At 40.5% G+C, this 18,495-nt stretch overlaps 1 protein-coding gene across 4 annotated transcripts in view; it reads right to left on the bottom strand.

Moving 5' to 3' along the window:
* Positions 1-18,495, bottom strand: part of Myo1d (myosin ID) — a 343,577-nt gene that overhangs the window by 95,943 nt on the left and 229,139 nt on the right. For all 4 annotated transcript variants that reach the window (XM_074046362.1, XM_074046359.1, XM_074046360.1 and 1 more), the window contains one exon: positions 14,322-14,435. In XM_074046362.1, the coding sequence (XP_073902463.1) occupies positions 14,322-14,435 (114 nt within the window). The remainder of the gene's footprint in view (positions 1-14,321; positions 14,436-18,495) is intronic.

The following is an 18,495-nucleotide window of genomic DNA, read 5'->3' as shown; positions in this document are numbered from 1 at the left end:
CCCTAACTTTACGTTCTTAGGTAAGCCCTATTGATGCTTCATGCCTCAGTTTATTCACCTGCAAATGATGTTCTAATACTGCCTACTTCATGGAGAATTAGTGACTAAATCACTACATGTAGAAAATTGAATTAGTACATACAGAAAATTGTTAAAAGAATGTTAACTTGAATTAAGAATGACTTGGAAATCTCTTATGTCTTGTCTTTTCTCTCAATTTCTGTAGCCACTGCTATTCCAAGAGTCTCTGAAATGGTATTTATTTCATTACCTCTTCTTATTTTGGTCCTTATTTTTCATAATGTTATCAGAATCGGCTTCCTATAAAACAAGTTTCATTATGCCACTTAAAATCTGTTACTCTATATTGCCAAAAGCAGTGGACCACATACCCCTTCAAGAATCAGGAAAAAAAAAAACAAACCAAAACTATCAGTGCCGTTTGCAGAAAAATGCGTAAGTGTTGGGATACACTTATGGACCCCTAAAAGTCTTCTTTGTTCAGAAAAGCCATTTCCACCCTACTCTGTGCCTCTCATAGCCCTTCCTGCATACATCTGGTTTGAGCATTTAATAGGTTGTACTGTGATGATGGTTCTTCCTGGCCTCTAGGATTGTGAGACATAAATTTCCATTGCTCAAGCTACTCTGTGGTGTCTTGCCATGGGAGCAAGACAGTCTCCACCCTTGATGGCCTCTCCATTTTATGCACTCCATCCCCTACACACTAAAAGTGACATCCATTTAAGACTAAACTTCCTTCCACATCTGTTTCTTTTCCCGCACTTGTCATCTTGGTGAGAAACCAGCACCACCATCTATCTAGGTGTCAAGAAAGAAAGACACTTTTCTATACCTCTTTTCTCTCCTCAATGCCCAAGGCCTGTTGTTTCTGTTACTTCAGTTGCTCTTGAATCCCCCCTTTCCCTCTTTCCTATTCTTGCTTGAGTTCAGACCCTTGTGATTTCTTAACAGATTATAATATCTGCCTCTTAACTGCTTTTCCTGTCTCCCATCTTGACCCCTCCAGCTCATCATCAACACCCATTTACTGAGCATCTACTGCATGGCAGGAAGTGTTCTGGGGACAGTAGAGTCTATGACTTATCTCTTGTGAAGACTATGCTCTGATAGGGATGGGGAAGCCAGACCCTAAGAACTAGGTGGTGATGAAGAAGACAGAATGGGAGGATAATGGCACAGAGAAGGATAGGGGGTGGGGGCATTGTTCCAGGCAACCCCTTTGAAGTTACATGTGAGCAGAGATCTGACTGAAGTGAGGAAGCTGTGCAGTTGTCTGCATGATGAATTAAGCAAGGCCACAGTTGAAGTGGTCAACTATGTTCCCTCCACTGGACATCCTCTATCCATGGCAAAATCTCAATAAAATGAAATCTATTCAATGCCTATTATTTAGAAAGTCAGTCTCTCTGTAATACAATAAACTTCACAGTAACAATTTTATGTAAACAAAGTTTGTTCTGGACCCAACAAATAACAAAGAAAATGAACTCATTTATCTGATGCCTGGGAACTCAGGAACAATTTAGGCACCTTCCTACTGAGGCGGGGTGGGAGTCACAGGATGAGAGTTGTTTTTTATGGGTTCCTCCCCCACCTTTTGGCAGTACTAGGGTTTGAACTCAGGGCCTCACACTTGCTTGGCAAGTGCTCTACCAATTGTGTTGTGCCCCCAAGCCCTTTTTGCTTTAGTTATTTTTCAGGGAGTGTCTTGGGTTTTTGCCCAGGGCCAGCCTCAGACTATGGTCCTCTTCCTTATACCTTCCACACAGCTGGGACAATGGGCTCATGTCACCAAGCCTGGCTTGTTGGTTTAGATGTGGTCCCACTCACTTTTTTGCCTAGGGTGGCGTCAAACCACAATCCTTCTGATCTTTACCTTCCAAGCAGCTGGGATTACCGGTGTGAGCCACCTTGGAGCTTTTCCTACACTGACACCTGCTGAGAAGTGCCATGGCACTGTGTGGATCACTTTAGCTAAAATGGCCTGTAGCTTTAGAAAGGGTCACCTGGTTCATCTTTTCCAACATGCAGCAAGCCCCAATGACTCTTTGGTATGGTGTCCTTCACATACCAAGGCTGGGAAGTAGCCTTGATCACCAGAGATGTGAGGTTGAGACTGTGAGGAACATGAAGTAATCCTTATCTTCCACTAGCTTCTACTCCCCACATATTCTTTAGCATTTACTACTCTAGTCCAGAGATTCACTTTTCCTTCAACTCCTTCACAAATTTTTGTTCTTTGTCTGGATAGTATAAAAGCATCATGCTTTGGTCATTTCTTCAGACTTCACTCTCTCGTGAAGTTCCCTGGTGCAAAGGACAATGTAGAAAACTTTTATGGTTTTCCCTTATTAACCAGCACTTTTATTAATTGGGCTCCTAGATCCAGCCAAAGAGCCCACATAAGAACTAAGAAGGGTGGAAAAGGCCTTACTCCCCCTGCCCCCATGCCTACCTGAGAGATCTGACTTCATAGGTCTGGAGTATGGCCTAGGTATGGGGGGTGGCGGGGCATATGGTTGAAACACTCCCCATGGGTTCTGGGGTGTAGTTCAGTGGTAGAGCACAGTTTACCATGCCCCAGACCTTGGATCCAATCTCTAGCACCAAAATCAAAATGAAAAACAAAACCCAGAGAAAACAAAAACTCCCTCAAGCTACTCCAGTGAGCAGCTAAGGGGAACCCCTGAGTTAGAATGTTCAAGTATCTTTAATTGGGCTTTAAAAGTGAAAAGTAAATATAACCAAATTCAAGTCTTCCAAGTATCAGGTTAGCATTGAACACACTCTTTCCCTGGCCTTCTTGAGGATACAGTATCTTTTCTTTTCTGAAAAGGCAGGGCTACAATTAAGAGCACAACAGCTGTGCAAATAGGACTACATGGCAATGCTTTTCAATGTGCAGTTACCTCCCCCCACCCCCCTCAATTTTTTCTCTTTTTCATATTTTAATGAACCATCCCTTGGAGCCACTGAGCAGTTATGAATATAAGAAGACTTACATAAATAAATAAGGAAAATGCAAAGATAAAAACAGGGAGCAATATATGCAGCTCAGCCAGGACGTCTAATTTTGTGGCTCACCTGGAATTGGAGGTCAGAAAAAACTGTATTGAAATCCTGTATTAGTGACAAAGTTGTCTGAGAACTGGTTTCTTTATTTATGAAAAGATACTTTCTTCCCGCACAGGATTCTTAGAATGAGGGAAATACAACAGGATTAAATTGAAGCAGGATAGATAGTTGAGGGAAATTAAAATTAATAAATATTAAGTGCCAAACTCAGACTTTAGAACTAGGAAGTAAAAACTGAAAAACAGCAGTAAGCTCCCCTCCCATCACTTCCTTTTAGATGTTCAGTTACAAGGACAGGGAGACTGAAGGGCTGTCTGCATTTGCCTTTCCCTTTGAGATGTTAAGAAGCTTCAGGGCTCCTTGAATGGGTAGAGGGACAAAAGAATGACATTGCCAGGCATGTCTGGCAAAGGAAGTCCTAAAACATCTATTTTGGGTAGATTCCATCTCTATGTTTTAAAATAATAAACAGCACTCAAACACCCAGAACCATTGTCTAATGATTAGGGGTTGCTAGACATATGACCTCGTGTATTCTCCTGGCTCAGAAAGCATAAGGGCTACAGATAAGAACTGCCATTTTGAGTCTCTAGTCCCATTTCCTGTGTGGAGAGTAGGAAATGTTTTCTTCCCCCTTTTTCCCCCACTTCTCCCTAGTTTATCCTGTTATAATAAAATAAATCCTTGATAAAAGTTTTACCTTGTGAGAATCTCCTTTGTATGTGAGATACCTCGAAATTCTTTCATGTGTGTGGATCTCAAGTACCTGTGACTTTGCATGGAAACTGGGAATCTAAAGGAACCCCCCCCCCCACCCCGCTCCCGCCCCCGGCACCTAACAAATGTGTGGCATTACACATGTGACAGATGTTAGTTTTGTTATCTTTTTCTTCTTAAAATCTTATTTTAGTTTTATGTGTTATTCTTCACAAACGAGAGGTAGCAATGACTGCGTGCTAGGTCACACAGACATAGGTATAAAAGCTAGCTCCATCCTCTGTGAGCTTGGTGGCCTTGTGTGGGCTGTTTCACTGCTTGAATGCCAGTTTCCTCCTGAGAGCATGGAATCATGGTGAACAGAGCATCATAGTGACTGTACTTCAAGGCTGCCACGGCATGTGTCCCAGGCACTGTGCTGTGCTAGCTATCCTGGGTAGACTGCGTGGTATACTCTTGAATTGCTAGTGCCTGCCAAATGCATGGCACAAAGTAGCTGCTCAAAGTATTTAATGTGCAGAAAGAGCTCTGAGAGTTGTCATTTCTTTTTGTAGCGCTGGCAAATATGCCAGGATCTACTCCTGAGCCATATCCTCAATCCCCTAACATGGTTGTATAAAGAAGCCTATTACTGCTTCAGCATGGTGACATCTATTTCTGTAAAAGCAGAGATCTGCTTATAGATCTTTCTGTTTAGGGTTTTTTTTTTTAAAGGATCTTGTTTTTAGCAATCTGATTTCTGCATAGGTAAGGTGGTGGCATACCTATTATCTTTTAAATTTGAATTTCCAAGTATGTTATTAATGAAAACGGACTCTACCTTGTGTCAGAAAGAACCTTCATTTGGTTTGCTTAGTCCTGGTTCACACAAGCAGTGGTCTCTAACCAGTATAACAAAAGGCATTTACTTCTGAACTCATGCCAGGAAAACAATCAACAAGGAAGCGCTGAAATTTTGGCTTTTCTCTTATTAACAAAAAGAGAGAGAGAGAGAGAGAGAGAGAGAGAGAGAGAGAGAGAGAGAGAGAGAGAACAATGGCCTAATTGTCACAATTTAAAGAAGTATTTTAAAACCATATAGCCTATTCACATCCGGTGATAAAATCAATGAGTGTTAACAAAATTATAGGGAGAATAAAAAGATTTGTTTTGATCTCCAAAGCCAGAGTAAGAACTGTATCTTATATTGACATCACTTCTTTTTTACTAAGAACAGGTGTTCCCAAATATCTAATTTTGCTAAGTAACGTCTTTGTTATAATAGGCAGAAATATAAACATTTTGCATAAGATGTTCAAAATAATACAGCTCCCAGGATTTGCTGAGAATTAATTAGGAAGGTAAATTTATTACCTAAATAATAAACAAACAAACCTGAGTGCCACTTAGGGTCTGACATTAAGAGATTAGACACTTTCTTAAAAAAAAAAGCACTAATAAATACAGTTTAAAGACTTAAGAGAGGATGGAGAGAAAAGAAGGGTAGTGCATACCCGCTCAGGCAGTGCCAGACATCAGTTGACTGCCTGTGTTGAGGTTACCATGGAAACGCTTTCCCTTGGGACAACGCCAGGAGGGGAGGGTGCTATAGAAATGGTGGGGAGCAGAGCCAGCAGGAGGATGGATTTCAACACAGCTGCTCCCCCCCAACCCCGCACATTCCCCCTCCCACATTACGAGGACAATCCATCTTCCGAACAGAACGGTATCTTTCCAGCAAGTCATGTCAAATAGAGTAATAAAGCATGAAGCCTGGCATAATTACAATCCATTTACCTCTACGAAACTAGCACATCAGTTCAGATAATTGTCTCTTTCCTCTCCCCTGCTTGCTTCATATTTTTCACTGAACTAAAGGAGGGATGTGTGTAATTAATTGGCTACTTCCTCAGCCATCAAGCCCATACTGATAAAAGGGACTATATCAAAACAACATTAATGGGCAGATTCAAACATTATTCAAACCAATTCATCAGGCAAAACTAACACACTCACCAACAAAAGAAGGGCAAGCAGAATTCCAGCTGAGGTCAGGTTAAGTGCTCCAGTTTATGCAGTCTCCCTCAAAAGCCGCCAACAGATTTCATGTTTATGCAAATTATATTCAATCTCAGAACCCACTTTGTGAGCACCAAGGTCTACATGGACCCCAATGGCAGCCTCAGTCACAGGCAGCAATCTTTTCTACCAACCTGCAATAATCTCCCAGGATGACTCTGAGAGTCGAAGTGGCTGTGATCAAATTTTGGACACAAATGGCATAATGGTATAGTGTCTGGCTTTTGTTCTCCACATCTAGCAAACCAACAAACCTCCAGCAACCTCAAACCTCCCAGCTTCACAAAACATTTAAATTTTGACCCCACAACCCCCTGGGGGGTAATTTTTTTTTTTTTTTGGTGGTACTGGGAGTTAAACTCAGGGACTTACACTTGCCAGGCAGGTGTTCTACTACTTAAGCCATGCTCCCAAGCCCTTTTTGCTTTAGGTATTTTTTTGAATAGGGCCTTGTTTTTATGCCTCGGCCAGCTTGGATTTTGATCCTATTTAAGTTTCCCGAATAGCTGGGATGATAGGCATGCGTCACCATGCCTGCTGCTTATTAGTTGAGCTGGGGTCTTTTGAACTTTTTGCCTGGACTGGCCTTGAACTACTATCCTCCTGATCTCTATCTCCTGAGTAGCTAGGATTACAAGTGTAATCCTACTGCACCTGGCCTCCCTACAAAAATTTTAACCTTTCTTGACAACTGCATTGGAACTAATGCTTTTGTGTGATAGTACAATATACAGATCTAGCATAGAAAGTGACTCAAAGTGGATGATATTAATTTGACAATAATACAAATTCCAGCTGGCTGAAACCCTAACCTAAGCATACAGGATTTGTACACAGAAAGTCACCTAGCTACTAATAGGTTGTCTTTAACTTGAATATTTCATTTTCAGATCACTGATTACAATCATGTGGCCATACCATTTGACAGAATAGTGCTTTCTGAAAATATTCTCAAAAACCTGCTATGATTTCCTGTTTTCATATTTTCTGTGAATAATGTCTGGAACCATCACTAAATAACAAATTGACTGGATAACCCTTGCTAGTCAGAGGGGGAAAAGGTGCCAAATTCATCTTTTAATTGTATTGGCTTAGTTCTCATAAATATCAGAGTCTACTCTGAACATAAACCAACTCAGAATGGAGAGATGGTTTTGCAGTTAAGATTGAGACTGAGTTATATATATTTTAGGATTACAGAAAGATACATTATATAATTATACACATTAAAATAACTGAAATAAGAGCTGGGCATGGTGGCTCATGTCTGTAATCATAGGACTTGGTGGGTAGAGATAGGAGGATCATGGTTTGAGGTCAGTCTGGGCAAAGACCCTATCTCAAAGAACAAGGCAGACATCAGGTTCCACGCCTGTAACCTCAGCTACTTGGGAGGCAGAGGTAGGAGGACAGTGGTCCAAAGCTGGCCTGGGAAAAAGTACAAAACTCTATCTGAAAAATTACTAATGTAAAAAGGGACAGGGGTGTGGCTCAAGTGTTTAGAGCTCTTACCTACCAAGTGCAAGACCCTGAGTTTAAAATCTCGGACACTCCAAAACAAAACAAAATGGCTAAAAACAAACTGAAAATATCAAATAGTGGTAAGAACGTGAAGCAGCAGGAACTGTAATTGTGTTAGGAATGTAAAATGTTAGAGTCACTTTTGAAGAAACTGACAGTTCTTATAAAGCTAAACTTAGTCTTACCACATGATCTAGCAATTGCAATCCTAGGTATTTATCCAACTGTTTCAAAAACTTGTGTCCATGAAAAAGACCTGCATGTAAATATTTACAGTAGCTTTATTCATAAATTTATTCATAAATTTGGTTGCCCCACATTGGAGGCAACCAAAATGTCCTTCAAGAGTGAATGGATTGGGGGGATGGAGGGGAGGAAGGGTAGAGAAGATCAAAGTATGTTACATATATATGGAGATAGCATAAAGGAACCCACCAAATATTGTTTTAAAAGGGTTAAGGGACCATAATAGAGGGGGTGAACTTGCTCAAAATATACTGCATGCAAATACGGAAAAAAAGAATGAATGGATAAACACACTATGTACTTCCATACAGTAGAATATTACTCATCAATTTAAAAACAAAACATGAGCTATAAGCCCCAGAATGGCATGAAGGAACCTTATTGTTAAGTGAAAGAAGCCAGCCTGGAAAGGCTACATACTATATGATGCTGATTATATGACATCCTAGAAAAGGCACAACTAGAGAGACAGGAAAATGAGTGGTAATTCCCAAGGGTTGGGGTGTGTGTGTGTGTGTGGAAAGACGGGGAAGAATGAATAGGTTATGCACAGGGGATTTTTAAGAGAGGTAAAACTATTCTAAATGATGTGGTAATTGTGAACACATCACACTGTGCATTTGTCAAAACCCACAGAACTTTATAGCACAAAGAGGAAACCCTAATGTGGGCAACTTAAAAATAAATAATTTAGGAGATTGGGAGATTCCAGGAAGGAATACAGAATATGACAGGAGAACCTGACTATGTTAAAAAAAGCATGAAACAGTCTCACTGAAGTAGGTGAAGTAGGTGGGAGAGAAGCTGCCGAGGATGAGAGGGGAGTGTGTACAATAAAGGCCAAAGGCAGAGAATGTAAGCACTGTGCTCTAGCTGATGAAGGTGGTCCACAGGGGTGCCAGTTAACAACTCCAGTGCTGCAAAACATGGATGCTGGAAATCAACAAGTAGGTAAATCAATGGTGTTTTAAAATTAGTGTATATTAATTGTACAAAATAACAGATTTCTTATGACATTTTCATATATACAGATAACATACTTTGATCATATTCACCCTCCCCATTACCCTTATAAAATATGTACTATTCAAATACAATTAACACCTCCCGCCTTAGCCTATAGTTTATAGGAAATGCAGAGAACAGGAAACTAAGTTAAATGAACTATGAGGCAACAGCCAGAAAAACCCGGACAATAAATCCTGTACTCTTTAAAAAAGTCAATGTTGAGCTAGCAGAGTGGCTCAAGCTGCAGAGCACCTACCTAGCAAGCACAAAGCCCTGAGTTCAAACCCCCAACTACCACCAAAAACAAACAAACAAAACCAAAAAAAACCCCAAAAATCAATGTCATGCAATGTCCATGAATATGATAAGTGTCATATGATGGAATAATTCCATTCCTAGGTTACCTACCCAAGAGAAACAACAACATATGCTCACATAAAGACTTGTACGTGAATGTGCACAGCAGCCAAATGTCCATCAACTGGTGAATAGAAATGTGAAATATGGTATACCCACAACGGAATATTACTCAGCAATAAAACAAACCACTGACATACAGAACAACACAAATGAACCTCAAAAATATTATGCTAAGTGAAGGACACAAAGCTCTAGTTACTGTGTGTTTCCATGTACATGAAATTTCCAGAAAAGGTAAAAATACAGAGACAGAGAGGACAGTGTTGTGTAGGGCTGAAGATGTGGGTGGGAAGTTAGTGCAAATGAGCATGAGAGACCTTTCTGGGGGTAACAACAGTGTTCTAAAGCTAGCCTATGTGATGATGATACAACTGCATGAATTTTCTGAAATGACTAGGCCTTCCCATGGTGAGCCTCGCGGTACACAAGTGCCTTAGTTTGTTAGGGTGCCGTAAGAAGGTGCCACAGGCTGCAAGGGTCAAACAGCAGGAACTAATTTCCTTGCAGTTCTGGAGACTGGAAGGCCAAGACCAAGGTGTCGGTGGTGGTCATTTTTTCTGAGGCCTCTCTAGCTGTGGCTTGTATATGGTCTTCACTTCTATTTGTGTTTGTCCTCTTATAAGGACAGCAAACATACTAGATTAGGGCCAACCCTAATGGTCCCATTTTAAACTTACTTTTTTTGTGAGACAGGGTCTCCCTATGTAGTTAGGCTGGCTTGATGCCTCAGATCCTCCTGCTTTGGCCTCCCAAATGCTGGGATTATAGGTGTGCCCCACAACAGTTACCCAAATAATTAGCAATTAGAAAAAAAATTTTTAAAAAGTTTTTAGTGCTGGGGATTGAACATAGGGCCTTATGCATACTAGACTAGTTCTCTACCACTAAATTACATTCTTGGCCCCCAATTATTTTTTTTAAGGACCCTATCTGAGGCACTGGTATTAGGACTTCAACACATGAATTTTGGATGAAAACAATTCAGGTAAATTTATTGAGGTATATTATACCTCAATAAAATTGCTTTAAAAAGCCAATATCCTGGGAAATAAAAGATGTCTCTGTGTGTGTGTGTGTGTGTGTGTGTGTGAGAGAGAGAGAGAGAGAGAGAGAGAGAGAGAGAGAGAGAGACAGAGAGCAAGCAAGCAAGCAGTTTTGTACTAAAAGAAACCAAAGAGACATAAACTGCAGATAACGTGTTAGCATAGTTCCACTCCTGGACATCTAAACGTGTACCTAGAAAGGATACTATTTTTTGTTGTTGTTGTTGATTTGATGTTGCAGTCTTTAAATAATTGGGAAAATTTGCCTATGTTTTGGATTTTAGATGACATTATGGCAATACCAATTTTCTTAGATATGAAGATGGTATTGTGGTTATAAAGGAGAACAACCTTACTCTTGGGAGGAATATTTTAGAGGAGAAGTGTCATGAAAGAGAGAGAGAGGTAATGAATATGGAGAAAAATATGATAAAAAAAAATCAACACTGAGTGTAGGCAGGAACATGAATGTACCTTAATTTCTCTGTTAAGCTTGAAAATTATCATATCAGAAAGTTATAGGGCTGGAATTAGCAGTGATTACCCTATTTAAAATTATAATACCTTCACACTCTGCATGTTCCTCCCTGATTTTCTTTTCCCTGTATCACCTCTATTGATTATAATAATATGTGCGTGCATGTGTTTATATGAGCACAGATACATATTTACTTTCCCACAGTGGAATGTAAAGTCTGTGAGGGCAGAGTCTGTGACTGTTTTGTCACTTCTGTGTCCCTGATACCTATATGGCTGGCAAATAATGAATACTCAGTAATTTTTTGAACTGAATGGTTTAGTTGCTGAGAATGTGATCAGAAAATGGTGCTTAATCCTGACTAAAGGTAATTCTATAACAAGTGGAACTTAAAAAATCTAGTCCTACCTTCCTCTTGAGGTCCCTTAAATCTCTGTTCATTACAACTCAAGATCGAGCAAAAAAAGCAACGAGCACCAGGGGGTGCAAGACACCATAGTGGGTGGGGTTCCAGTGGCTACAGTCCCACTGGGAGGAGCAAAGGTGGTTCTCTCCCATTGTCTGTGGGTATGAAGCAGCTACTTAACCTACTACTGCTGAACTATGGGGACTGGATGGCTCATGTGCCATCAGTGTCAATCAGCTGGGGGCTTAGCTGCTGCTGATTTACAGAAGTCAGTGAGTCAGGAGGTGTGAGGATAGTGAAACTGGCTGGGTGTTTTTATGGTGCATATGGAAAGCAACACATACTAGTTTTATATTTCCTGGCTGGAGGCAGTTCGGGAAACAGAGGAAACTACCATGCTGGTTCATAAGCACAATTTTAAGTCCTGTTGACAATGACTGGGATCCTGGCAACTAGAACCAGTGTCTGGGAAGAGTCCAAGTACCTATGAATGCCTAATGAACATGGCCTGTTTAAAGTACTTCTCACCCTCATTGATCCTTCTCACTGGGAAAGACTAATGACCTACCCCAATATTCAACAGGATCTGTGACCCAATTCCAAATGAGGCTTTGGTCATGGGATAACACTCAAAAACAGTAGAGGGAAGAGATCAATCATGTCCAAAACAAATTGTAGGAATGATCCATGTCACACCAGAAAAAGTAGGAAAAGTGATGTATAGATTTGAAAGTGTTTGACAAGCACTTCCCACTTTGTAGTAATAGACTTAAGATTTATGTATGGAATGTACATCTGAAAGTTTCACTAATACCTGAAACTCAACATGGTTGAAGTTGACTTTTTTTCTTTTTGGTGGCAGGGGAAGGGTGGAGGAGGGAGACAGGATCTTGCTATATAGCTCATGCTGGCCTTGGACTCCCTATGTAGCCCAGTCTGACTTCAAAACACTCCATGCTCCTGCCTTAGTCTCCTGATGCTGGGACTGCCAATGTGTGCCACCACACCTGGCTATAGTTGAACTTGAAATCACTTTCCTTCATCCCCTCCCAACTTCAACACTATTACTAGCATTATCTTTTTTTTTTTCAGTTCCTTGTCTTAAACTTTAAAAAAAAATTTCAATGTTTTAATTATACAGAAGAATATAAAAGATAATAAAATAAGCTTGCCCCTATCACTCAGACTTAAAGTTTTGCAATATTAACTTTAGACTTAATAAATGTATACAGTTGGAAGTTCCCTTTTTCAGCTAACCTGCCTTCTCCTTAGGGGCAGCTACTCTTCTGAAGTTAGTTCCTCCCAGAAGTAGACTGGAGGCAAGGCTGATGAGAATGCAAGTGTGATGTATGAGGAGCAGGAACAGTGGCAAGGGAGAGGGGAGTGGTTCAGGGAAGAGAAGGCAGCTACCACTGTGGCCAATTGCAGCTTCTTTGCAGAGAATTTTTGGAAAATTATCGTGGGTGATGATTAATGGCCGATGATTAATTATCTTTGCCCACTAGTCACTATACTTCTGGCCCTCCACGTGTGAGGGCAGGTTGAGTTCTTGCTGATGGAAGCCTTTAGACAAGGATGTTGGCTGCTGGAAATGAGGGTGGTGTACACAAAAATGGCATAGGGACACAAAAGGACATGGCGGAATACTGAACACCCTCTTATGTTCACGTTTACTACAGTAGTGCATTATTGTTAATTCTTATGGGTCATATGATATTATTATAATCATCAGCAATGACAATGACGATGACAATGATGGCAAATAGTGATTACAAATATAAACCAATCAATGTAAAAAAAAGGAGATAGTTTGGGAAATAACTTTAGCTCAAAGAGTTGTCTATTTATCGAGTTTATATCATGTGCCTGTTGAATCTCCCCTTAATAGAAAGCAAGGAAAAGAAATAAAACACAAGTCACAATTTACTTTTGTTGCATTTTATACTTAGATTTTGACAAGATATGATTTTCTCCCTCATCTCCTATTGTATGACTGCAATGTTACTAGACTTACACTGTGACCGATACATATAATTACAAATCTTTGCTAAGAAGACTACAATCAAAATTGTCTTAGAATATTGTTTTCTTCTTAGCTGTGATCCAATGGCCTGTCTATTGAAAAAGAACAAGGTATATATGTGTGGTTGGGTGGGGGTGAGAGTAGGGGGCACCATAATGAAGACAAGTCTCAACCCCATTATTTATAAGTCCATAAGCCATTCAGTAACGGCAAGAATAGTTTGCTTTCTTTGTTCCTTACAACCAAAAGGACTCCTGATATAACAATGCATAATCACAAAACAATATGTTTCATGTACCCATTTGCATAAACCAGAAAGATTGAAAATAATCTCTAAATAACACTCCTCAGAGAGATAAACACAGACTTTCCTCATAAGCACTAACAGGGAAAAATTGTGACAAAGGAAAAAAATCTAGAAGTCCAGCAGGAACTTTCTGAAGAATCATAATAGTCATTTGTAAAGAAGACACTGTTAAACAGGAAAAAAAAAAATCTGAGCTGGGTGTGGTTATGTGCTTGTATTCCCAGCTACTCAGGAAGCTAAGGCAGGAGAATCACTTCAGCCCACAAGTACAAGACCAGCCTGAGCAACATAGCAAGATTGTTCCAAGAACAACACTATCATCTTATTGAGATTCAAGGAGATACCCATTAAATTTCATGTTTAGCATATAGTGAATGAAGTGGATTTAGATAAGAGATCACTCACCTAGCAAATAAATGTAAAATATCCTGGTGAGAAGACCTTCTGGAAGCCACATAAAGTTTACATTAAAAGAGCAATTTCTACTTGATTCCATTTCTTTTTTCTTTTTTTTTTTGGCAGTACTGGGGCTTGAATGCAAGGCCTTCACCTTGACCCACTCTAGAGCCCTATTTTTGTGAAGGGTTTTTCAAGACAGGGTCACACAAAATATTTGCCCAGGCTGATTTCGAACCGTGATCCTCCTGATCTCTGCTTCCTGAGTAGCTAGGATTACAGCCTTGAGCCACTGGTGCCTGGCTCTACTTGATTCCATTTCTATTACAAAATGTATAAAAGTAAACACCAGCATATTTAAACATTAGGAATAAAGATCACACTGAACCCATGGTTCTTATACTTTAAAAAATGTTTTAAACTATTGGAAACTTTGGACCCTTCCTATAAAAAACTGTACATTTGTACAAAACACAAAGTTGGCACAAAATTTCAGAACTGTGTGGGTTCCTAGGGAGAGATACTGGTGGCAGATCTATCGCCCCCAGCATACCTCAACAAATATCAGATAAACTGTCTTTCATTTGGAGAGAACTTACATTGTACAGAGGGATGGTCTTCATCACCTTGTACTGCTTGGTGGGGTCCATTTTATACAGGTGACGGTCAGTGACAAAAATTGCTCGGTCTTCCACCTTACTAAATCGATTCACCTATAAGAAAACAAACCAATAAACCATAGTATCTCATCAAGAATGAAATCAAGTTATCTGTCTGTCTGGAAACATCTAGGGACAGAGGTGGCTGATTCTGAAGATAAATTCCTTAATAGATGGGTACCATGTACAGACACTCTAATGTATGCAACAAGGATCTCAAAGGAGTAGCAGTTTCCAGATGTGTGAAACTTAGCAATTAAGATTTTACAGTTTACAAGAAAAACAAAAAAATAAGAAAAACACAGAATTCAAGGGCTAGAAATATGCCATCCAGATACCATGAAGAAAGTGAAAAGGCAGGGGCCAGGCACAGTGGTGAATGCCTGCAATGCCAGCTATTCAGGAGCACAGATTGTGAAGACCATGGTTTGAGGCCAGTTTGGGCAAAAAGTTAGTGAGACCCCCATCTTAACCAATAAGCCAGATGTGTATCACCACAACTATAATAATCCCAACTATATATCTCAATTATACAGAAGGACTGTGGTCTAAGGTTTATTGCAAAAAAGTATGAGATCCTACCTGAAAAATAACTAAATCAAAAAGGACTGGGGGCATAGCTCGAATAGTAGAGCGCTTGCCTAATGAGCAGCAGACACTGAATTTGAACCCCAGTACCACCATAAAAAGGTGAAAAAACAAACCAACAGAATGGGGAAATTTTTTGTAAATCATTTGTCTGATAAGGGACTTGTATCTAGCATATACAAAGGACTACTACAACTCAATAATTAAAAAACAATCCAATTGACACAAAGGAATGACATGAAGCCCTTGGATGTAAGAAGCTGAGACTAGTATATGGGAGTGAGACAAATAAGAAACAAGTGAAAATAATTCCAAATAACATAATAAAGAAAATTAAAAAGATAACAACATTAGGAGAAAATATGTGTGTTTCCGTAGAGTGCAACTAGAGGGTCAGAGAATGCCCCCATTTGTAGGTAAATCTTTTCCTAAGAGACAGATTTTACCATCGGACATTGGTATATATATTTGGTGGCACTGGGGTTTAAACTCAGGGCCTCACTCTTGCTAGGCAGGCTCTATACCACTTGAGCCACTCTACCAGCCCTGTTTTGTATTGGGTATTTTTGAGATTAGGTCTCACAAACTATTTGCCATGGCTGGCTATGAACTGCAGTCCTCCTGATCTCTGCCTTCCAAGTAGCTAGGCATGAGTCACTGGCACCCAGCTTAATTAGGATATTTTAATCTTAGATTAGGTAATATTTTAATCAAGGAACCCAGCACTAAAAATTTATAAGCCATTATAAATGCTCTGTTTCTCAGTGACCAGAAGGAAAAGGCAAACAACAAAACAAAATGAGAAAAATCCCTCCCCCAAGTAGATTAGAATGAATATGATATGAATATGTCTTCTATTATATAGACACATTTTACAGAAGACAGGAGTGGCAGAAGTGGCATATACATCCATCACCCCTTTTCCCTAAGTTCTTATTTCCAAAATGCAAACAAAGAAGTTAGAGATTAATTTGAAAATACTGTCAGCTTCAGTAGGATACTCAGGTAACTAAATTAGGATGGCAGGATGGGATGTAGCAGGATATATTGCTATAGGTAGGATCAAAATAAAATTTGAATTTAAGTTTGAATTTTTTTCATGCTCTCTGCCTCACAGTTTTAGAAATCTATCAATTCTCTAAGCATTTACTTTATAACCAAAGCATATTGTTCAGACTATAACATGACAGTAAATGGTGGCTATAATTGAGAGCAAAATAGAACCTGTGTGGTAAGTAATGACCGCTCTTGGATGCTTCACACAGCATTCACTTATTTATTTATTTATTTTTCTTTTATTTATATGTGCATCCAACGTTTGGGTCATTTCTCCCACCCCCTCCCTTAACCCCCCCGCCCCCTCCCTCTCTCCCCCTACCTCCTCGCTACCAGGCAGAAACTATTTTGTCCTTATCTCTAATTTTGTTGAAGAGAGAGTATAAGCAATAATAGGAAGGACCAAGGGTTTTTGCCAGTTGCGATAAGGACAGCTATACACGGAGTACAGCATTCACTTTTGGCAAACAGAGGACTGGTACTTCTTAGAAGGCATGAAACAAGGGAGAGGCAAGAAAGCAGACTGCTGAAAAGCACTACTTCCCTGAGTCTCCATGAATCTGAAAGAAAACCTCAGGCTCATGGTAGCAAGGATAGGTGGGCAAGTTAGTAAGCAAAAAAGAGGGTGCCAGGCAAAAACCTGAGGACCAGAGATTGGAAGGGAGGAATCAGTGTACTGACAGAGCACAGAAGACATCCACTCTTTTCAACAACGAAGAAATTTGGACTTATATATTTTTTTGAAGTTTTAATTTGTCTATCCCTCTTACACTGTCAATTTTTTCTCCTTACTTTTTCATCTCTTTTCTTTAAACTTTTTTTTGTTCGTTTTCCCCCTCAATTTTCCTATCTTTTGTTTACAAACCATTCAACTAGTGGTTTTGAAGAGGAAGATAGTCTTGAAACAAGGTTGTAAAACATGGTAAACTGTCAATTAAAAGCTGTAAACTGGGACAGAGCTGTAAAGCATGAGGAATTGCCCATTAGAGCCATGCAAAAGTTCAGAAGGAGATGAAAGACACCATGTAGAGATAAGCACCCATTCCTTCCTTTCTTTGTCTTTACTTGTAAATAAACTTCCCAAAGCAGGTCTCCCCTGCTGACCTTATCTAAGCAACATTAGGTCTTTAAACTCCCTGTATAGCTATCCTTATCTCAACTAGCAAAAACCCTTGGTCCTTCCTGTTGTTGCTTATACTCTCTCTTCAACAAAATTAGAGATAAGGGCAAAATAGTTTCTGCCTGGTAGCGAGGGGGTAGGAGGAGAGAGGGAGGAGGCAGGGGAAAAGGGAGGGGGTCGGGGGAAGTGGGGAGAAATGACCCAAGCATTGTAGGCACATATGAAAAAACAAAACAAAACAACAAAAAATACCATTAGGTCCCTAGCTCACTACCAGCCCAATTAACCTATACAATCTTAGGTCTCTAACTCACTGGTTAGAGCACCATAACCTCAGCACATTTTTGTACCCCGATGCCCTGCATTGCCTTTTAAATATACTGTGAATCCTTTGTTCAGGGCTTAGACACAGGTACATGTCTGAACCTGATGGTGTAAAAAATAAAATCTGAGTTCTCCACTCCTCCAATTGTCGCTTGGCTTCTCATCTGTCAAAATAGTTCCCAACATTTGGAGGGCCCAGATTCCAGCCGACTGACCCCTTGAGCCACCAGCCGGCGGCTGGGCTGCATCAGAGTAGGGAGGGACACAGGACTTAATGAGAGATGGCATGCCACCCAATGGTATTCCGGGTCCTCCTTTGCCCGGATGCCCCATCTCTCTGAGCAGTCTTGATCTGGCTTGGACTCCATGGAGAAGTGGACCAACTCATCTGGCAGTCTCGTCCTGACTCAGTACGCACCACCCCCAGGAAATCAATCCAAGGTCAGGTCCCATCCCACTGGACGGAATGGGAGCTTGATCCACTCCCAGGAATCTCTGAGAGGAGTTCCACAAGTCAGGGAATCTTCCAAGAAGGAGGGAAGGAAAACTAATAACTTCGGAGTGAGTGTGTGAGTGAGTGAACGGCCTGATTCGTCCTCGCTTCAGGTTCGAGTTTGTGGCCCCACAGCTGAAAAGCTACGGGGTCTGAGTGGGTCTGTTCTGCAGTACTGTGGTGAATCTCATATGGCTTAGGGCGGCACTGGGGGCATCCCTGATCCAGAGTCACAAGGCTGACCCCGCCATCAATGCTAAGTTCCTTCCGGATGCAGCCAGACAGACATCTGATTGGCCTCCTCTCCTGAAGGGGCACCCATCCTTGTTTGTCTTTGTGCCACTGACGCAGGGGGGAATACATAGGGTGGAAATAGGGGATACTTCTAATTGCCATGGGTGGAAGTTCCTCAAAACCCACAATCCTGGAGTGTATGCTTAAACATTTTAAGAAGGGATTCACAGGCGATTATGGGATTAAAATGTCTCCTGGAAGGCTGCACATACTATATGAGTCAGAATGGCCCACTTTTG

Source organism: Castor canadensis, chromosome 11 (assembly GCF_047511655.1).
Source record: "Castor canadensis chromosome 11, mCasCan1.hap1v2, whole genome shotgun sequence".
NCBI classification, from domain to species: Eukaryota; Metazoa; Chordata; class Mammalia; order Rodentia; family Castoridae; genus Castor; species Castor canadensis.
This window is presented reverse-complemented; position numbering and strand designations above follow the sequence as displayed.